Genomic DNA, 23,025 nt, shown 5'->3' on the forward strand with positions numbered 1-23,025 from the left:
GAGATAAATGGGAATTTATTCTCCTTTTCCATCCTGATTGCCTATGGAATGTGTCCTAGCAGATAAGATAGGGGATCTGCACAGGACAAATCAGGGAACACCATTCTTCCCTGTCATCCCAGGGAAGGCACTGAGTGTGAGTGCAGAGAGGTGAGTGGTGGGTGTCTAGGAATAACTGAAGTCCACTGTCCAGGGGAATGTTCCGAGTAGAGCTTAGGGGCAGTTGAAATTCTGAGGCAGCAAAGGTACCGGTGTTGGGTAGTCTGGGCTTGCACGAGAGTCCTGGTGTTCCTCTTCTGAATGGTCCTCTTTTTTTCTTCTTCATAGATATCGTAGCTGAAGAGGACCCAGCTCCATGTGCGTTCTCAGGGAATGGACGCCAGTGTACCGCCAATGGCACGGAATGTAGGAGTGGCTGGGTTGGCCCCAATGGAGGCATCACTAACTTTGATAACTTTGCCTTTGCCATGCTCACTGTGTTCCAGTGCATCACCATGGAGGGCTGGACAGATGTGCTCTACTGGGTAAGCAGCTCAAGGAGAGCTCACAGCATGTTGTTCCTTTGGGGAGGACAGCTGGCTGAGAACGGTACCCTGGAGATCAGGTCTTTGGGAAGGGAAGCAGACCTAGGCTTTTTGGTCACTTGGTGAGCCCCTTCTCCTTCTCTAGGGGAATGTCCCAGCACTGGAAGACTGCTGTATGGCATTAGCTCCTGGCCTTGTAGTCATCCACCTCCCCAGCACTGTTTGGGTACTTGTTCTTAACTGTAGTTGCCCTTGCCCACTAATCCCAGTGGAAACTCTGGAGGCCATGGCTATCTTGATTAAACCCAGAGAGATAGAGCAACATTTCCCAGGGATAGAGGCACCTGGATTCCCAACCTAGACATAAAGGCAGTTATTTTACTAGATTCTGAAGGAAAGTGGGGAACACAGCCAGGCCCCTTCCATGCATTCATAGCTTTATGAGACCACAGCTCACCATTAATTTTTCCCCTTTTTTAGTCCCCATGTTGTATCACAGCATCACTATCAGCCATGTTAGAACAGTCCTCCTTCCACTCTGCTGTCCCTTGAGCCAAAGAGCTCTGGCAGAGATGGTAAAAAAAAATGAAAGTGCCAGGGCTTATTGTCCCTCTAACAGGTGGATAACCTCTTGGTGACTAGGGTGTGATTCCTCTTGTTCCTGGCAGAGCCAGGAGGGTTATCTGTAACTAAAGTACAGCAGCCGTTTCCCCTGCTGACTTTGTGTATAGGTAGAATTTTTAAAACTTCCAAAAATTTAGAAATAATTTCTACCCCATAGTAGATGAGTTGCTGGGAAATAAAGTAGCATCTAGATTTTGAGCCCAAATCCAAATTAATCAAACTAGTATTCCAGTAATTATTTGGAGAAATGGTTCTCAATCTTTGGGTCATAAACCCTTTGTGGGGAGAGTCAAATCTCAGATAGTTACATTATGATTCATAACAGTAGCCAAATCACAGTTATGAAATAGCAAGGAAATGATTTTGTGGTTGGGGGGGTCACTACAACATGAGGAACTGTTAAAGGGTTGCAACATTAGGAAGGTTGAGAACTATTGGTTTAGAGGAAATTAATAGTATTTCTTGAATAGGCAGCTTCTTGGTAAAAGGCTTAGAAATGGAGAAGCAGCTTCTGATAGTTTCTAAATCCTAAACTTGGCAGGGTTTCCTATCACTCTCTACCTTTGGAGAATGCACCATCTGATGCTTAGTCATGGGTTTGCTTCCCTTCATTGGTGAACACTGTGCTTGTGAGACTGTTGGTGGTCCTGTACAGCCGGCCCTCCGTATCTACAGATCCTCCATCCATAGGTCCAATCCACATCTGATTGACCAAATGCCAATTGAAAATAATTCAGGAAAAAAAAAGTGTCCTCATTGACTATGTCCATACTTGTTTTGTAATTATTCCCTAAACAATAGTATAATGATTATTCATGTGCTATTAGGAATTAAAAGCAGTCCCAAGATGATTTAAAGTTTATGGGGATATGTGGATATAAGTCATATGCAAATAGTGTGCTATTTTATCTAAGGGGCTTGAGCAGCTTTGGCTGAGGCTGGGCCTTGAGAATCGATACTGAGGGTCAACTGTATATTCTGTTAAGTGGAGAATGGGCATCACCGACATGTTGTGGCTTGTGTCTTCTTTATCCCTTTTTCTGATTGTTGTAGGAGTGTGTGTGTGTGTGTGTGTGTGTGTGTGTGTGTGTGTGTGTGTGTGTATCTGTAGACACAAATGTTAAGTACAGCCACAGGCAATACCTTCTCGTGGAGAGGAAGGACAGGCATTGTCAGCCACAGAGCTCAGGGTTGGATGAACTGTTGACTTTCACTCCTGTCTCCTAAGTTGCAGCTCCTGAGCAGAGCAAAACCTCAGTCCCAGTCTTCCCTTGAAATGACTGATGAATAGAGCATATCACTGCAAAAGCCCAAACTCTGTCCTTTTCTTTCCCGCAAACAGGAGAGATTTTTTTTTCCATTTTTTTTTTAAAGTAAAAGTCTATGACTTTCTCAGTCTTGTCTTCTCTCTAATGTCATGGTGAATTGCCAGATGCCAATCCAACATGCCTTGACTAATGGGCAATTTTATAGCTTATCTTATGTTTTTGCACATCAATTCTCTCACAGCAATTGTCCTGTTATCACACACAGAGAAAATTTTAGGATTGTGGGACTGTAGAGGAGAAAGCATCATGCACCCAGAAACACCAGTTTCCACTTGCTTTTTTTGAGAAGTTTTAAGTTTCACTTGTGATAATGAAATGACCTTTATTGTTGCTATGACAATAATACAGTTAATAATTGGACAATTTAATTACATCCTCAATGAATTATGTAACACCTTCATTATGATGGAGGAGCACATGCAATTCCTCAACATTACTTAGTCTCTCTCACCTCATAGCATCTTGAAGATGGAGACAGTGGTGTATAAAGAGACCCTTGAGCATCCTCAGAGACCTCCAGCAAGAGTTCATAGCCCTTGATTAAGGGCAGGGATCTGTGAACATTTTAATAAGGAGCTTAAGAGTAAACATGTTTGGCTTTGGAGGCATGTGATCCCCATGCTAGCCATCAACTCTCCACCGAGCTTGGAGGCAGCCATGGAATAAGCATAATTGAATGGATATGGCTGTGTCTTGGCTGGACTTCATTTATGGGCCCTAAAATCTGAATTCCCTATGACTCTTACACATCATAAGGTGTTCTCCTTTTTACCTACCCCCCTATGTCTACAACCATTTAAAAACATGAAGCCAATTTTTGGTTTTTGAGAATCATATAAAAGAAAAGTGGATTTGGCCTTCAGATTACAGTTGAGAGGCAGTTGTTCTAGACTGGAACCCAGTATGCTTTCCTTATTAATCTTCCACTTGCCAGTGGTTTATGGATTCTTCTGTAACACTAGGGGGCAGCTGAGTAATGTCTTCCAGAGTGTTCTTAAAGACCTTACTGTTTGAAACACATCAGGATTATTTTTAATCACTTGTTGATTGCATTTATTAGCTCATTATAAAGACAGGCGGGGACCAGAAACTAAAGTCTCCCAGTATTTTATGGGCCACAATCATCTGGAAGCCACACAGCTGTGTCCTAGAACAGAACATCTCTATCCAGCACAAAGCCTGGCCTAAAGTGGGTGCTCAAGAAATAGACATGACTGTTTCCACTCTTGAGCCCACTGGATTGAGCCCATTGCCTCATTGGTGCAGATGGGCTGTGTCTGAGTATTTTTATCTACTCTCTTAGAAGAGAAAGGGGATTCAGTTTTAAATATTGATTGCAAATAAATTTCTCGATGTTTAGGATTTTGTATATGGTGGCTAAAGTCTTTGCATTTAGACAAGTTTTTATTTAGTCCGTGTTCTCCTGTGCACTTAGATCATAATTCTCAATAGTTCCTGGCAAGTGTCTGACAGAGTCTTGGAAAGGGATGTGCCCAAAGGCACACCTGGAGCAGAGCTATTTGGAGATGTGGGGAGTTGGGATCATGAGCTGCTGTTAGGGAAATGTATTGTAGATGTTTCATAAAGTCAGCTCCCCAAACGTATTTTAAGTGCTGTGTAGCTCACACAGATGTCTTGTCCAGAGAGATGGTAGTGCAGTGCAGAGAAAGAGCTGGACAAGGCAGGTTTCTGGATTCCTCTGGGCTTGGAAGCCTTTGTATACAGGATGCACAGTTAGCATCTTGTAGACATGATTTTTTTTCCTTCAGCTTCAAACAAACTTTGTTTACTTGAGAGGAAATGTTTTGAATGTAGAAAATTAATGTAAAGTATTGGTTTGGGGAAAGTGCTGTTTGAGCCCCCTGTGGCCTCTTGTATTAGCACCAAACTTTTTCCTCAGGGGTGCACAGGTCTGTGGAGGTGCTGGCTGACAGACCTTATGTAGAAGCTCTTGGTCACCTGATATCGGCTCTCAGTCTTGGCCCCTGGGAAATTCTTCTGTGCCCAAGAGTTTAAGAGCTTGCCTTTCCCACCGTCTATGCTCTGAGGTGTTCCAGAAGTTTCCTAGAGTTAGAAAAACCCAAAAGCCTTATACTGTCCTTTAACTTGAGGCATACATGGGCACTTAAGCCTTTAAAATAAGAGAAAACTGAAGCGAAACAGAAAATTGTCTTGGGTGCCAGGTGGCCCTCTATGATGAGGATGACATAAATACTTTAAAACTTAATCTAAATGGAAGTGCTTTCCCTCATGCTGTCCCCATTGTTGGTGAAGAACATGCAGACAAAGCCCTGGGCACATCATGTGTCTTTGATGTGGTATCTGGGGGACCAGCCCAGAAACTGATTTTCCCTATGTGTATGATAAGCTTTAAGGACGTGGCTCTGCAGCCCATATATGGGCAGGAAGACTGGCCCTGAGAGCTTATGTTTCATCTCTTCTAGCAAAGAGATGCTCCAGTCAGCTGTGTGTAGCTCCTGCCTCCCTCAGTCTTCCTCAGCTGTCCTTCTGGGTGACAGTGATTTGAGAAGATGTAAGCCTACAAAGTCCCTACTCCCAAGAAATTCAAAGGCATCTTCATTTCTTTAGATGAGATGTTCCCTCTGCAGCTGTTACCAAAGCCTTGCTCTGACGTCGCTGAGGTCTGAGGAGGCCAGGTGAGGCAGATGGCCTGGTCAGCAGACTTTGTCAGGCTCAAGAGTAAGGTGTCTAATGAGAGCCCTGCACACTGGGTCACTCTCTCAGCCACATGCACACCCTGCTCCAGCAGAGGCTAGAAATTTCTGTCACAGCTGTTGATTCAAGGCTGGAGCTCTGTCTGCCATGCCAGGCAGCTTGCTTCTTCCCCTTTCATAGGGGTTTTTAAATAAGTTTGGTGGTGTAGTTGCTTTGGAAGAATTACCCTCTGCCTTCCAGATGAAATTAGTTTATCCAACTTAATTAGATCAACAATTGGAGCCATGGCCCTTGCTCATTCATTCCTCTAATTGCCGATGTGCAGATGGATAGGGCTTCTATTAAGCACATCAGTTTTCATGTGGCCAAACAGGTGTTGCATAAGGGAGTTAATGCCCTCTCCCTAGACTTCAGCAACAGATGTTATGTTTTTTATTTTTTTTTATGTTCCCTTTTCCTGTTTGGCTTCTGCGTGAGGCAAACATTGTGAAATGCATGAGGCTCTTTGTATAAAGCTAAAACCTGGAAGCAGATAATGTGCAAAAAGGCACAGGGCTTAAAAACCCTAAGGGTTTGCACCTGCCAGAAAGAGCAATCGGCCTGTCCGGATTATTGACTAGCTGAAGATTCAGGATGCTCCTGCAGAGTAGGGCCTGGAGTCATTTATTCTGCTACCTGATTGGTAACATCTTAACATCTCCTTCCTCAGCGAAGTGTTTGTCCCTCTGCACACTGACCTGTGCTGCTGGAAAGTTCCATCCAGCTGTGACCCATATCACACCTCTGTGCAAGCAGATCACTCCCAAACCATCCCTGACAAAGAGGCTATGCCTGAGGGAGCAGTTGAAATTCTTCCAAGGAGAGTCAGATGCTTCTCTGGTGCTGCCCTGCCTTTTTGAACACCTGTCAGGGCACAGAGTTGGAGTAGGACAGATTGCAGTTAAAGTCAGATTCTTTTAGTGTGTGCAGCTGAGAAAAAAACTCATTCCCAAGGCATCCAGAACACGTGCCAGCTGTTGACCTCAACACCATTTTCTTGTTTTTATGTTTGCTTAGTAGTACTGTGTTCACAGGCCACAGAGAATCCAAATCTGAAGCAGGTCAGGCGTCCTTGGGTAGATGGATGGGTTGATTACCTTCAAATAGACGGTGGTTATGTTAGATATGTTTATTTGTTTTGAGAATGGGTCTCACTGTATAGGTGCCTGGCCTGGAACTCTCAGTGTAAACCAGGCAGGCCTTGACCAACAGAGATCCATCTGCCTCCCGGGTGCTGGATCAATGGTATGTGCCACCATGCCCAGCTAGTTTTTTGTTTTTAAAGAGTTTATAGAATCACATGTTACAGGATTGATTCTATAATTGAGACTTTTCCTCCAAATTTTAAGGGCAGTTAATGCTAACCCCTGGAGCAGGGCAGCCACAAGGATCCACTGGGAAAGCACTAGCTCTACCCTCTAGTGAGAATTCCCCTGGAGGGTGCTCATCAGGACAGGGTCCCAAGATGGAGCCAAACCTCAGCTCATTTCCCTACCTGGGGCCAGGACCTGCTGTGTGGTCTGAAGCCTCCATGAGTCTTATGTGTGTGTAGGCATGCTTGTGTGCCTGTGTGTGTTGGGAATATGTAATGGATGTCTGCTGGCTGTTGTTGTCTCTGATTCCAGTCTAAGTAAATGTTTAATTCAATGTATAGAATGTTTTCTCTGATGTGACCCTCTCTCCTTACTAGATTCTCCTATTAACCCACTCCTATGAGCCCATCTTATTTCTTACAGATGAATGATGCTATGGGATTTGAATTGCCCTGGGTGTATTTTGTCAGTCTCGTCATCTTTGGGTCATTTTTCGTACTAAATCTTGTACTTGGTGTATTGAGCGGGTAAGCTACATCTCTTTCATCTTGAAAGCAGAGTCCTGAGGACAGTTGCCAAGACCACACAGGCTTTGCTAGAGGGGCCAGTGGGTGGGTACCACTCCCTTTGTATTGCTTTCCTCTCCTGCTGAGGCTGCCCAAACCAAGCTGTTTCCTGGAACTTCACCAGCTGTCATGAGAGAAAGCTGCGGAGAGATTATTGACCAGGAATTAATTAATCAGTATTGTTACTTGGGATTTAAATAATTTCCCTTGCTTAGCCTTTTGTCTGTCCTAAAATGAGATACATTTATAATTGCTTTCTTGGTCTGGATCCAAATACAATGCCCATTAGTTGGCACAAAACTATAGCTAAATGAGTGGTCTGAGCTGACTTTGGAGAGTCCCTTCCTGAAGACTTTAGCCACAGGGCTTGCCCTGCCCTGAGGAAAACTGTTTAAGGACCCTTCTCATTCAAACCCTCTTCTTAGTGCACCAGCCTTCAACCAAAGCCCTGAGTGGTCCTGCAGCTGCAACCAGGGCTCTGTTCTTTAGTAAATGGATAACTGATAACTGATCTCCTTACATTTTACAGGTAAATGATGCGATAGGATGGGAATGGCCATGGGTGTATTTTGTTAGTCTGATCATCCTTGGCTCATTTTTCGTCCTTAACCTGGTTCTTGGTGTCCTTAGTGGGTAAGCAGTTGGATCCCTGTTGCACATTCTCCTGCTGCCACGTGGGAGGCAGCCCTGCGTGTCTCCCAGCTGCTTCCCGGTGGCTTCTCTGCATGCCTTTGGACTCTGACGTACCCTCTGTGTGTTGCTTTTGGATTGAACTGTGATTCTTTCTGCCTGTCTCTGTCTGTGAGATTCTGTGTTTCTGACGCTTGCCAAGCACTGTTAACTTAATGAGAATGTTTCCCTCAGAGGTGAGTTACAAGCAAGTAAAAGGCTTCTTAGCCTTGGTCTCCCTCAGGGAGGGACTTTGGTCTCTAGTGGGTTTCATTTCATTAGTACATGACCTAGCCTTCTTTAGTCACTCTCAGCATTTTACAAATGGTGTTTCAGATTTTGTGGTAAAGCCTAGATTAGTACATAAATACCCAGCATTTTCAAAGCCTGCCTTTCTGAGGTCGGGACCCTTTATTAGCTTGTCTTGTCACTGCTGTCAGTGTGTGAGTTATGCCTCTGATTCAGCTTTCACTTAATACAGAATGGTGTTAAGCTTTTACACACACATGTTCCCTATGGCTTTATTGTCCCCATCATTTGGTCACCATTTTAAAAATTCATTTTGTTTAATGCCTGTCTCTGTACTTGTCCTCCATTTATTAGGTTCAGGGGAGATGGGCTTGGGAAGTCTTGGGCTGGGCTGTGCCCCACTCCGGTGGGAGATGGTATTCCAAAGCCCCTGTGAGCAGGTATGAATTTCAACATCTCTGAGGTACTCCAGAAAGTGGAATATCCCCATTGAAGTGGGCTGGTGGCTCTCTCAAAAGCAGTTTGATAAGTGGGAGATTGATTTTGGCCTGAAAAATGCTATGGTTTCTTAGCTTCAGAGTCTTCCTTATTTAATTCTATTTGTGTTGTTGACTTATAGTTAAGATAAAATATCTGAGATTGTATTCAATTTTAAATGAGGTTACTAAAAATGCGTTGTCTTAAGAATTAGACATGGAATTTTTACAGTCTATGCAATTTGAAAATTTAAGGAATAATAAAATAGCCAACTTTCAAATCAAAACAAAACCAACAACACATACACACAATCAGTTCCAGCATACAGCCATTGCCTTGAGCAGCCCAGAAGGTACCCATGCTCTCTCCTTCTGGCCCTAGTCGATGTACTGAGCCCAGAAATTCTCAGGAAATCACACTGGTGGACTTGATCCCAAGTGAGTTTATCTACTCACTCGCTTTATCTTGCTGTTCCAGAGGCCGTATCTCAGGACATGATGTCGTCGTGTATGCTGAGTTAGTAGAGTGAACTTTATCTCTGTTTTTGGAGGTGCTGTCTTTTACAGAGTAGAAGGCAGAGCCCATTTATCTATCGTGACTCCTTTCTCCACATTCCTCCAAGCCTGCCTTGCCATTGAATTGAGTGTGGTCAGTTCTGTGCCATGAAACAGTCATGAGCATGCCTTGTCTGGAAGTGGCTCAGGAATAGTGCCTTCCTCCACCAGTGAGAGGAGCAGAGAGTGGGAACTGAACTGGGGAGGACAGCACCCAGCACCTGCCTCAGCTCCCTTTTACAGACTGTAAACTTTATAAGGCCTTCCTCCTGACTTATCATTCATTTTGGTGTTCTTTTTCTTTATTTCAGTTCTGAAACAGGGTCTTAACTCTCTGTCTCCCAGGCTAGCATAGAACTCACTATATAGCCCAGACAGGCCTTGACCTCAAAAGGATCTTTCTTTGTGCTGGGATTAAAAGCATGAGCCTCCATGTCTAGCTCCAGGACCTTCCTCCTTCTGAGCTTCTGTGGCCTGAAGTTGGGGTCAGCCTGGTGAGCGTGGCAGTTGTAGTTGGAGAAGCGTTGCCACAGGAACTACCCATACAAGGGCAGCAGCTGCAACTGTGTTGTGAGTTCCTTGGCGCCCCGTGTCTCCTGAACCCAACTAAACTGACGGAGGCCATGGAAACCACTAATTTTAACAGTGCCAGTGACGTGCCTTATCTTTAGCTCCTCTCTCTGGGCAGGAACTGTTGCCCGAGCATGATGAAGCAGAGATACAAGCCAGCCAGATTGTGAGGTGTTTAAAAAAATCTAAAAACAGAAGATGGGGGCAGGGGCTTCCCATGTAATGACAGGGGTTTAATATGAAGCCTTGTAGGAGGAACCTAAAGCTAGAGGTTTAGAAAAAGCACATATCCCCACCACTTTACTGAAATATATCTTGAAGAAAAAGTTTTTAAAAGGCATTATTTTTATATTAAAAGAAAACTAGGAAGGAGAAACGAGATGATGCTTCAGTGTTAAAAAGCAAACCCAAGACTTCCCGTTGATTTTTGCTGTCAGCTCATGCTATGCCATGACTCCTAGGGGGTGTCCACTTCCTTTCCTCCCCTCCCACCCTGCAATCCATGTGGGTAAGAAATGCTGAGGCAGACTCTGAGTGGAGTCAAAGCTGGATCTGCAAAGTTCTTTGGCTAGCATCTTCCCGGTTCCTGATGAGGGCCTGGCTCTGGGCCCGAGGCCTGGGGTGCCAAGGTGTCTAAGATACAGACTCCAGCCTTGGGCTCAGGCTGCAGCCCAAGTTGTACAGCAAGCACTACAGCTGGGAGAGCTGGGAGCCCTCACCCTCCACCACCTTACTGCCTCCCAGGGTCCCTGCATCACTCTGCCTGCCTCTGCCCTCTTGCTTATCCATTTGCATTTTTTGTTGCTATTATTAAAGCAAATTTAGAATTGTTACTTTAACCTTGGAGGTGTTATAGAGCCAGAAGGACACAAAATGTCAGAAGACATTTCTGTGGCACAGCCCTTAAGGGACTTTCAGACTAGCACGTAGTTTCAAAAGCACTGGGTTCCAAGTGTCCCACCATATGGGACTTCAGTCAAGACCTCATGCATTATGGCATTCTAATATGGACTCACTAAGAGACGGTGACATCAAATGTGTCTGACACTGAGTTTTGTTTTGTTTGCTTGGTGTGTGTGTGTGTGTGTGTGTGTGTGTGTGTGTGTGTGTGTGTGTGGTGTTTAGGACAGCATCCCATTGTTCAGTATCCCCTTACCTTAAATTGGTGGCTATCCTGCCTTGGCCTTTAGAATGCTTGTATGGTAAACATGCACCATGGCGGGTGCCTGGATATTAACCCCTTTTTAAACATTGGCCTATGCTTTGGTGGCTTGTTCCTTTGTATAGGGCCATGGTGTCCTGTTGTATCTTAGTCTACACAGTTGATTTGGGGTTTATACATTTTTAAGGCACTTAAAGGCTGAGTCTCTGAAAGTGCTGTTTGTTTTGTTTCGTTTCTTCCTCAAGGTGAGACTGTAGCTCTTGAATTGCATGCTCTGTGGGCATGGGTGCAGATGACAGCATCTCTGCTGATGGTACTCAGTGGGAAGAGCTAAAACAGCCTGTAGTTAGTGCTGTGGCTTAACCTTTGGTTGTCCTTGGAGGACTGATCCTATGATGGACAGAGAACTAAAGAGACTACCTCCTTTAGGTCTGAAGTTCAGGTAGTTGATGTGCCTTATCTTTTCAATCTGGCTTTCTAGCAACATGGGGAATTCTCAGTTTTAAGGCTGTTCCCTTAAATCCTGACCCTCTCAAGGTTTGCCTCAGTGTATATGGCACTCCAGTGCCTAGTATCCTAGAATTGCTATGGGATTCTCTAGGGAACAGTGATAGTCATGGGCGGTAGCCTGTTTCTCTACTTCAGGACCTACCTGCCATCTGCCTCACCTCTGTGGTGCCACGGTCTGAGTGGTCAAGGAGACTTCTTAAGCCCCTGAAATCCCAAGGAAGCTAAGGTCTGGCCCTGCCAGTATCCCATGTTCACAAAGGGTTTCAGTCACTCTGACCTTTAGTCTCCTCTTCCTGAATACAGAAAATACAGAGAATACAGAGTGGCTTGAAATCAGCTAATGAATGTAGAACTATGTGAAGAAGGCTTTCAAGGCTGTTACTCATCTAGCATATCCTTATCTTCAATTCACAGATCTTCTCCCCTTCCTCACACCTCCATCCACAGTAAAGTGGGGACAGCTCAGGGGGCTCTGGAAATTCTCAAGAGGATATATACCACACTCTATGCCACAGATGACCATGGGGCATAGGAGCCCTTTGTCAGTTGTAAAATATTTTGCATGCAGACTACAACCATTGTTATTGGCATTAAATGTGGTGAGGGCACTTTTCCTTTGTATCAGTGTCAGGGAATGACATTTCCGAAAGGCAGTATTCAAGCATGCCAGCTTAAATAACCATAGTTTGAGTCTTCTCTGCCTTTTACCATTGGTGTGATTTGGGTCAAAGTCTTCTCTCTTTGAGAGGACTTTCCTCATCAGTGTGTCTCCATGTGGAGCCAGTGCTGTTTCAGCCTTGTGAAGGGAGCCCTCGGAGAGCTTACAGACTGTAGATCCCTTGGGGTGACCTTCAGGTTCTGGAAAGAATGTATAGGTGATCTGGAATAAGACAGACTCTCTAAGCCAGCTAATAATAGCAGTTGGCCAAGATAGGTTTGTATTAGTGAGAAATCAAAGTTATATAATATGTTTAAGTGTTTTATTCTATAAGTATGTAAATGATGTAAGCTAAGCATCTAAAATATATTACTATGTAAGCTCCCTCCTGGGCCTGCTTGAAACAATAGGTTAAAGTCATTTGTCACTGGTCTGGGAATTTAAGGCTTTTGCTAACAACTCACAAAAATATTTGAAATAGTTTCTTCTGAAGCAGGCCTTGTATGTTGTCAGGCAATAAATGTTCTTCATAAGCCTGCTTTCAGGACATAAAACTGAATATAAACCGAGCCTGTGTGTCTGTGACTTCAACCATGTGGCTCTAAATTAACTTTGTGTCATGTGTCTGTGTGTCCTGGTAAGCTCCAAATCTCCCAAGTCCCAGGCTCCTTTTAGAATTGGAGCTGATATTAGTTACTTTTCTGTTTGTTGTGACAGAATGCTGGACAGAAGCACCCTGGGGAGGAGGGGTTTGTTTGGGGCTGCCGTGTGAGAGGACACAGTCCACAGTATGGGGAAGGTTTGATGTGAGCATAAGGCAGCTGGCCACACCGCATCTGCATCAGGAAGCAGAGAGACTTGAGTGCTGCACTCAGCTTGTTTTTCCAGTGTATTCAGTCAGAGGCCCCAGCCTGTGGGTGGTGCCATCTCCACTCAGGGTGTATCTTTCCTCCTCAGTTAAGCTTTTCTGGAAATACCCTCACAGACAGGCTAGAAATAAGCCTGTGGAACAATCCAAGTCAAGTCAAGTTGACAATGGAGATTAACCATCACCAGGCCTGCTATCTCAATTTGAAGAGTTTGGGGGGCAAACTAGGTAAAGCAAAACATTGGGAGAAAAAAGGAGCAAGCGCAATTTTCAAAACAGTTCATCTTTTTGAACCTTACTTCCTAGACTCTATTCCAAACACATAAAACATCAGACCTAGACAAAGACAAAGCATGGATGCTTTCCTGAAGCCTTGGCTTCCTCGAATAAAGACTGATGGTATACAGAGCAAGTGAGGACAGAAGGTGATGATGTTACAGGAGAGATGGCAGACTCTACTATGCCAGAACCAAGTCAGGCTTACAGCATGGTGAGCTGGCCTGTGGTCCATTTATATTCATGACATTGTGAGCTAGGAAATCTCTGGTGTCTTCATGAATACTAGCTCACGGGGAAGCACACCAGGAGGAGGAGGTATCACTTGCAGCTATTTTCTGAGTGAAGACATATGCTCTGGGAATAGTCATTCTACATATTTTTTCATGACAATTTAAATTTCCCTACCAGTATGTACTGATAGAGAGTGAACAGCAGAATTCCCTCAGGTTTACATTCCTCTGACATATCTCCATCTTAGGAAAGAAGTCAAATTGCTTGCAAAGTTGGGGGGGGGTGGCACCAGGGTCTTGAGATAACCACCAGCCAATCTTGGAGAATAGAAATATAATGTACTGAGTTAATGAGAATCCATGCCTCAGATAACAAAACCCTTTTGACAAACGACTAATAAGGCACATGGAAATTTAGTTTTAACCATGAATGGTGGCACACACCTTTAATCTCAGCACTCAGGAGGCAGAGGAAGGCAGATCTTGATGAGGGTTCAAGGCCAACCTGGTCTACATAGTGTGTTACATGACAACCAGAGCTACATAGTGAGTACCTGTCTTAGAAAAGGGGATGGTAGAGAACTCCTTACAGAGACCTCTTGTGCTTATGGTTTCCTTTCTTTGTGTCACCCTCCAGGCTTCCAGAGGTATCTCTGAGGGTCACTTGAAGCAAAAGACTCCAAAGTTTACATTATTTCACTTTGGTTAGATGAGGCTGTCTGGAAAACCCCTCCTTGGAGCTGGGTGTCCTTCTCCTTGAACTTCGAGGTTATCTTGTGAGTGGAATTGGCGTTGGAATTGGGGTACTAGAAAAAGCCACAATCCTTTATAAGCATCCTTGGTTTGACTTCGGTAAAGTAAGAAATTAAGTCTCAATTTGGCTTTAAATAGAAAAATACCATTTTTTCTAGTAAAGAACAGATCTAAACATTCATATCTACTCTGGACATTGAGCTTCCTTGTTGCATAGTTGACAAAGGAATTCTGGTGCTATGGGTGCCATGGTCCCCAGAAGTGCGCAGGCTGGTAGCCATACCTGGTACTAACAAATAAATGTAACCTCTCTGCCACTAGCTGGCAGCTGCTGTTTCCATAGAAATGGCTGTTGGATCAGTGGAAACGAGGTAAGAGAAAGTTTTCGCTGATGCTTGTTCCACCAAGCTGACGTCTGTTTCCCTGGCAACAGCAGTGGACAGCAGCCAGGCTCTAGAAACAGATTCTGTAGTGCGCTTTCACTTGTCAGCTGTGGCTATCATCTGCTCCTGACCACATTGTCTTTGATAACACCTAGCAAAGGCCTCTGAGGGCCTGGGAGGCACTGCTGGCCTCATGTGACCTCCTGGGCATCCATCTTGCCCATGGCAAACTGTGTCCAAAGCAGACTGTCAGCGATTTCCACTCCACCTGTGCTTACCTTGTTTATACAGCTTAGGAGATGGGAAAAGGTTGTCTAGGGCAATGGTATTGCAAAGCAGGCTGTTGAGTCTGTTGTTCTCAAGTCTTGGGGGAATAGGATTTATTACTGTGATTTTATGCACAGACTCAGCTCTTCACAAAACTGGTGATGCCTTCATAGTTGAAATTAAAGCCATAATTTTCATGTGTTCCTTATTCTGTTGGTGGCATTCACAGTCTTTTACAATGAAAAGGATGTTTATGAGTTTAATAATTTGACTTCTTGTGAAAAACATAATGATGTCTGTCTCTTAAGATGTTAATGCCAGGTTCTGCCAGATTTTTTTCTTCTGTTCATTGGTCTTATACAGGCTAGTAAAATTGCTTTCAGGGCTCAGATATTGTAGGGCAGCTTGGTGTATATACATACCATATCTGAAACTTTCATTGATACAGTTCAGCAATTGTTTCTTCTTGGGTTTTCATTTTATTTCTGTACATGTATGTATCCAAAGCATAAGTTTCCTCCCTGCCCATGTTACACAGCATCCATAGGTTCCACAGCACAAGAGAACCTTGTTGCCTGGTGTGTGGAATGGGTACATGTGAGGAGAGGGTTCGGGTAAATTGTTTGCCCTAAACTCCACAAAGATAAATTTCCTTTAAAAAGATCTTTTTTTCCTGAAAAATTAATTAAAAGCTCTGTAATTTATAGCTGTATCTTTGAGAACCAAATGAGATACGGATATATAGTATTGGAAGAATATGGATGTGGGCATCTAGACAAGTCATGGAAAACTTTGTGATCTGTCTTTGCAGAACTTTCTGGATGACTTTTCTTTAGTTCTCTGGAGCAGAGTGACTGTTCCTGGAGGCCTGAGCATGGTAATGCATGCCTGGATTCTAGCTCAGAGGCTTAGGTGTGAGAATCATGGGTTCAAGGCCAACCTGAGCTATATAGAAAGGTGATTTCTAAATTGTGTTTTGTTTTGTTTTATGAAACATGCTCAATTGAAAAGGCAAACTTACAATGAAAAACTCTTAGAAATGCTTCTAAAGAAGGACAGATGGTGCTGTGGGCATAATCGATGTGTGGCTGAGGCTGTGGAAAGTGTCCTGAAGACCTGAAGAGTGAGTAAGAGCTCCCAAAGGCAGGCAAGGTGGGAGAGGCAGTTGAGGCTGAGCTTTCCATCAAGGCCGGACAATGGGAAGAAGCAGAATACACTGGAGAAACTAAACAAAGCTGGGATGGCAGGAACTGAGGACCTCTGAGGATTTAGGGAAGCAGAGACTAGGGAGGGAAGACTGTCCAGCATCACACTGGTCCTTGTAGACAGAGCCCGTGGTTAGCTTTGGTCATGGTTGAATTGTAGAGAAATCACAGAAAAATTTTAATCAAGAATTAATGAGATTTAGGTGGGCAGTGCTTTTTATAAAAGTGCATGCCTTTATCCCAGCACTTGGGAGGCAGAGACAGGTGGATCTCTGTGGGTTTGAGGCCAGCCTGGTCTACAAAGGGAGTTCCAGGTCAGCCAGGGCTACACAGAGGAATCCTGTTTCAAAAAATAAAATAAAGAAGAATTGTTATTTAAAATTTACAAAATTAGGGTATTTGAATATTTGAATGTCTTCAGATTACCTTTAAAAATGTACCAGGAGATAGGATAAATTGGTAAGCATTTAGAGAGATGCATACATTGGTGATAATGGAAATTTAGCAGACCTTATTTGTAGAATCCAGCTGGTAGGCATACAGGTGGCATTCATTCTATAATCTGTTAGGCTTTTATAAATGTTTGAAATTTTTCTTAGTTTCATGCTGGAAAATCTGCATATAAAAGTCACCAAAGCTGCAGTGATATGAATGCACTTAGTACAAAGGGGATATAAGGAGGCCAACCTAGGACTGTTGTGAGCCACTTCTAGCCACCAGGTAAAATGGTACCAGCTTGGGCCTTATACTATAAAGAATAAAAAAGGACAAAATACAACATGCCTGTTTTCAGAAAATGGAACTGGCATCACAGGACTGGGATCCACAGCTCCAGAGTCTCCCAGCTTCATGCCTAGAAACACCCTTAGAATTGCAGAGGGTGACAAGGCACAGAAGAGACTGTCAGTCCATTTGCTGAGGCTGCAAAGAGTAGTTCAGGACTGCTAAGACAGCTGGAGTTTGTAGGGAAAATAGTGGGGAGTCATCTCCAGAGAAAGGGCTCCAGAAACTGAATAGATGTCCTCTAAAGTCTTTGGTCAAACATGCATGGTTAGTGCTGGGCTCTGACCCACTATAGGAGGTAAACCTTAAAGTGCCTGTGTGGTATTTGAAGTGAGATTTCAGGAAAGGTAGGCAATGGCAGGAAGACACTTTCACTATAAAGACAAGCCTCTAAAGGACCAGGCCAAATGGCCAATAAATTATACACTCCAAAACAAAAATCAATACTAATTAAAAGAAGATACCAAAATTTAGCCACTCCCCCAAATATTTCATCTCATGATCAAAGTAGGAAAACACCCCACAATCAAGGGGAGACAAGAGAAACACATCAGGGGATGACAGAAACATTGCAATAGGTAATCTCTAAACTGTCCAAGAAATTGAAGGAAAAGATACACATCACAAAGAAACACAGGCATGAAAAATGATTGCGACCTACAGGGGAAAAGTTGAGTGAAGACTTCGAGATATGCAGGGCTATAAAAGGCAAGCTCATGAATGTGATGTTCCAATTCCAAAAGAAAAATAGATAATGAAAGGGAGAAATAAATACATGCAAGTAAAATAAAGTTAGTAAATGGAAAAGAAAACCAGTCCTAGGCACATCAAATTCAGATGGCCAAAGGTTAAAGATAATACTTAAAAGAATTTAGATGGAGAGAATTGACCCCAAGGATGTCCTTTGGCCTCCACCCTTATGTACACATACATGCCAACCACACAAATGAAATTAGATAGGGAAAAGTACATCACTATATGCTAGAATAAGATAAAATCCTTTGACTTAGTTTTTAGACATAGTAAAAACAAGCCACAGTTCAATGGAATGGAATCTTTAAAGAGATGAAAAAGATTTGGAGGTAAATCTTTAAAGAGATGAAAAAGATTTAGCTCAGTGGTGGAGTGCTTGGCTGGCATGTGCAAGGCCCAAGGTTCAAGCCCCAGTATTGGAAAAACAAGGAAAATGGTTAAGAATCTGGGGAGCAAAAATACTCATCAAAAAAAGTAAAGTGAAACAAAAAAGATTTCAAAAAGCCAAGAAAGCTGATCAACAAATCACACCTACACTATAAAAAATGTTAAAGGAAATTCTTCATGCTAAAAGAAAAATTATTTTAGGTAGAAACAATTAATATATTTTAGAAATAAGACCCCAAAATGACAAATGTAAAGATAAAAGAGTTTCTTCTCATTTCTGGATTTCTTCGAATTATGTTATTTAATGTAAAAAGTAGCATCATGCTACTATGGAGAGTGTAATGGTCTTAAAGGGAACTCAGAACAGCAGGGCCATGAGAGATGGAGCATGGGGATTAAGAGGAATCATCCTGTTATAAAATATTATAATACATTAGCTGGACGATGGTGGCACACACCTTTAATCCCAGCACACAGGGAGCCGGATGCAAGCAGATCTCCGTGAGTTTGAGGCCATCCTTGACTACAGTGTGAGATCCAAGACAGCCAAGAATACACAGAAAAACCTTGTCTTGAAAAACAAAACAAAAATTACATATATTAGAGAAAATGTGAATTAGGGATTCCATGCTATAATGTAAGGACAATCTTAGTATTTAAAAAATAAAACAAAAGGTCACAAGCCATAGAGGAGATGAAATGGAATACTGAGCAGCATCAGTTATCCAAAATCAGTCAGGAGAGGAAGAAAGGGGGATCAAACATGTACAGTGCAAGCAAAAAGCAGACAGCATTCAGCATGGCGGCTTATGCTTGAAGTTCTAGGCCTGGGAAGACTAAGGCAAAAAGCGTGTTAAGTTCTGGGCTAGCCTGAGCTATATAATAGTGAGAACTTGATTCAAGAAAAAGAGACGAAACAGCAAGATGGTGGACAGCTGTCAGCTTCATCAATAACTGAACTCAGTGAAAGTGATTATACTATTTTAATTAAAGACACAGACTGTTAGACTAGATAAAAAATGCAGGATGCTGTAAAATTTGACACACTCCAAACAAAGGAGTAAAGTTAATATTAAATGTCACAATAATTGGACTTCATGATAAGGAGCATTTCTAGAAATAGGGAAGAGAGGGGTGGGAGGGATGGAGGGAGAGAGGGAGGAGAGATCATACCATGATCAGGGTCAGTTCATCAAGATGCAATCAGTATCACTGCCTGCTTGTTCCTAGTAACAGATACAATGTGCTTAAAGCCAGACCCATCAAAATTAAGTAGAAACATCAGTGAGCCCACAAATGTAGACGGAACTGTTCCAGATCTCTTGTCAGTAAGTGATAGGGCAAGGAGATAAAGACAAAGAGCAAGTGTAGTTTAGTTAGTATCCAGATTACAGTTAGGTTAATAATTATCAACTAACTACCTGGCCAACTTTATCAGAACACTGTGTACTGTTCTTTTCATGAACAGACAGAACAGCTATGCCATGGCTATGAAACAAATTTCACTCAATTTTGAAACAGAGCTGGAGAGATGGCTCTGTGGGCAAAGGCACTTGGTGCTCTTCCAGAAGACCTGGGTTCAATTCCCAGCATGGCACCTCATAGCTATTTGCAACCCAGTCCCAGGGGATCTGATGTCTTCTTCTGGCCTCTGTGGCACCAAGGATACATGTGGTGCCCAGGTGTACATGTGGGCAGAACACATAAAATACATTTTTAAAAAATCTCTGAAGTTTGACTCTTTTAAAGTATGTTTTTCTAGGGTCTAAAGATGGCACAGCAGGCACTTGTCACTAAGCCTGACAACCTGAGTTTGGATCCCCAGAATCCCTATGGTAGAAAGAAAGAATGAATACCCACAAATAACCTCTGACCTCCACATGCCCGGAATAGGATGCCCTCCAACATAAACAATAAGAAAATAGATGTAATTTTTAGAAATTAAAAATTCAAGCAATGAAAAAGAATATTTTCCTAACTTTTATGGCTTTAAAAGAGAAACCAGTGACAACCTGTCTATAAAATGTCTTAAGTGTTTTGGAATGGATGATTTCTGACATGATTCAAACCACCAGAAGCATTTGAAAATTCTGAGTCCTGTGTTTCAGCATTTGCACGATCCATCTGAGGCAGTGTTCTGGGGGAAGCTTGCCACTGCATCCGTAGGCAAGCAGGTGTTAATAGTGTGACCCGCTGTGTGCCTTCCAATGCAGAAGCGGGAGAGAGGATGACCAGGGAAAGCAGAGGAACAAAGCATCGTGCCTGAGAACAAATGGAGACAGAATGGACTCTAAAAAGCTTGAGAAAACAATAAATCCAATTCAGAATAATCATTAAAAGAAAAAGAGAAGCTCACCAATAGTAATAAGAGGCCTCACTACAAAAAATACAGGCATTCCAATGCTGATATGAGAACAAGGCAAACAATTTTATGACAACATACTCAGTAACTTGTGGTAGAGTAAGTTCTTTGAAAACAGCTTACTAAGAATTTTTAAAACTGATTAGCCATGTATTTGTGCCATTTCTTTGAGACAGGATCTTACTATGTAGTCCTAGTTTTCCTGGAACTCATTATGAAGACCAGGCTGGCTTCAAACTCACAGAGGTCCACCTGTGTCTTATCTCCTGAGTGCTGAGATTAAAGGTGCACACAACCATTCTAGCTGTATTTGCTTTTTAAAGAGATTAAAAAATGAACACTTTCAGAGAACACCAGTGGTCTACATCAAATTCTTTCCACTTAGGAGAAGTCTTGTCATTCTAGAAAAATGCCTATCTGATAATAATGCCAAAGTAGTCTAAACACCCAAACTTACAAAAACATGAGAGTGGTAGCCTTCATGGTTCTGAATACAAAGTTCTCAAACATTAGCAAGGAGCATTTCTTTTGTACCAGTAGATCTTAGACTAAGTAAACTAGAAGACATGTAAAGTGAGTCCATTCTTGGAAAAATCCCAATGTGGCTTATTACATTCATATGGGAAAGGAACATTTGTGTGACTCTCACACTGAGTTCAGGAAGCTCCCCAACCATTTATTCCAGCAGAATTGTCAGTTCTCAGCAAACTTTTACAACCTGGACCATCCTCTACAGAAACCTGTAGCTAACATCATGGATAATGTTTGAATGATAACATCTTTCTTCCTAAGACTAGTAGCAAGGTGTGGATGAATCTATCAGCTCATCTGTTCAGCACTGAACTGATACTACTGGGCAGTGCATTAAGGCAAAAAGAAAATGCAAAAAGATTTGGGAGAAAGAAAACTGCATTTCTATTCATAGACTGTATTATTGTTGACATGGACTAAATAAAGAGGACTTCATGTCAGCATACAAAAGTTAATTTTATTCCTACATACAAAGTGTAGGGAGGGTCCACAGGAGTGAACAGCAGGCATCAAGGAGTGTTTGGGGTCCCCTAGAAATAGATTGAGGGCTTAGAAGAGTTTGCCACTCTTGGGCAGCATCCCAGAGGGCTCACAAAGGGCTTAGGGTGCTGAAGAGAAGGCTAGGTTAGTAACAAAGCAATTTCAGGAATACAAGTATGATGGCCCATGTGGGGACTAGGGAGCAAGGGCATCAGAAAATGCCAGAGACTAAGGTAGGTGTGATAGGTGTGGTCTTCAGTTGACTGAGGACTTATGCACATGGATAACATCCCGCTGCCTGGTTTGGCTCCACCCAGTCAGGGTGTGGAGGTTTCAGAAGCTCCTGTCTTGGCATGTTCACCCTGGGATGCTGGGTCTTCGTACTGAGATCTCTATATCCCTCAGCTAGCTTACATCACTTGTGACTGTGATCTCTGTCTATCCTGGGGTGCAGTGACTCCTGCAATGTGGTTGTCAGCTTCCCCTGTTGTATGGGGAAGGTAGGACATTACAAGTCAAAAGTCCTCACTCAACTTCTGTCCCACGCTTGCTAGAGGTGTGACTTGGGTCATCACAATTCACTTCTCCATAACAAGGCTTTCTTGTCCTTCTAATGGTACAACTCCATTCCCTGAATGTCCTGAGAAGTGAGGAGACAAATGGAAGGGTTCTAAAGCCTATCCACGTGTGGGTGTCACTTGTGTCTGACTGTGCTCTGCAGGACAGGAAAACACTCTTGTTCTTGTTCAGTGTCTGAACATTCACTTGCTAGTGTTTCTCTACAGGGTTCCATGTCTTTCTTGCTGTCATAAGACATTGGTTTGGATTCAAGGCTAAAACACTGATCCACTCTGAACTCCATCATTCCCTTAAAATTCTGCTTTAAAATAAATCATGGTTTAAGTTATCTGCTGGCATCTTCAGAGCCTGCAAACATTTGGGGTTTCCAGTCTTTGAGCCTTGGGGACTCTTCTGTCATCTAAAGCACTTTATGACTCCACCTGTCACCCTTTTCCCAGAAGAGCCCCTGTCAAGAATTATTAGCTGCTACTTGTGAACAGGATAACGGACATGCCAGGGAATTTCAGCTGCACCTTATTCCTTTTTTGGCAATGATTCAGCATAGGATTTGGGCCTAGGAGTATGATGGGGGTTGGCAGGCCAGAGAGGGGCTCCCTAAAGGAAGCTAGGCTCTGGTTGAATGTTGAAATATGGTCAGAGTTCATAAGGATGGAAAGAAAGGGAAGTGCTTTCCAGCTCCTGGTGCCTCAGGCCTGTCAGAGCCTTTCAGGGAGCTCCAAGCTGGCTGCCCAGCAGTGGGACAGGAGAATGGGTTTGCAGTTGGAGGTCCCTGCTGAAGAAGCATGATCTCTCCTTTGAGCTGAGGATACTGTTAAAGTATTCAGTGGATCTGAACTACATCTGAACTATATAAAACTAAGGTGGGGAAAGGAGAACCCCAGAGCAGGGGATGGTGTTGGGGACAGGGTATGGAGGTGAAGATGTAGATGAAGGTGCTGACTTGGGAAGTCATTGTGACTTTGATGGGGAAGCAAGATCTGTGGAGTTCTGCTGTCAAGCTGAGGTGGAATTGTGTGAGACCTGGCATAGAACTGTTGTTCATATCATTGCTAATATGGCAGCTGGGATTATATCCAGCCACCAGGCTGTGTGCTTCACTTAGTTTCATTCAAGCCTCCGTACTGCTTTGGGACACTAAGAAGTCTTTACCTTTGTTCAATAGATGAATATAGCTCATAAGGTTCATGTCCATGAATCAAGACTCAGGGAGGCCCCTCAGTTTTTTTTTTTTAGAGCGACACAG

At 43.1% G+C, this 23,025-nt stretch overlaps 1 protein-coding gene across 5 annotated transcripts in view; it reads left to right on the forward strand.

Annotated features, from left to right (window-relative positions):
- Positions 1–23,025, forward strand: part of Cacna1d (calcium voltage-gated channel subunit alpha1 D) — a 435,186-nt gene that overhangs the window by 298,784 nt on the left and 113,377 nt on the right. For 3 of the 5 annotated variants that reach the window (XM_035452228.1, XM_035452229.1, XM_035452231.1), the window contains exons 7-8: positions 328–524; positions 7,600–7,703. In XM_035452228.1, coding sequence (XP_035308119.1) covers positions 328–524; positions 7,600–7,703 — 301 coding nt within the window. Of the gene's footprint in view, positions 1–327; positions 525–6,927; positions 7,032–7,599; positions 7,704–23,025 lie in introns of all 5 variants that reach the window. The other 2 variants (XM_035452230.1, XM_035452232.1) reach the window with 1 other exon arrangement.

This window comes from Cricetulus griseus (assembly GCF_003668045.3).
Source record: "Cricetulus griseus strain 17A/GY chromosome 1 unlocalized genomic scaffold, alternate assembly CriGri-PICRH-1.0 chr1_1, whole genome shotgun sequence".
NCBI classification, from domain to species: Eukaryota; Metazoa; Chordata; class Mammalia; order Rodentia; family Cricetidae; genus Cricetulus; species Cricetulus griseus.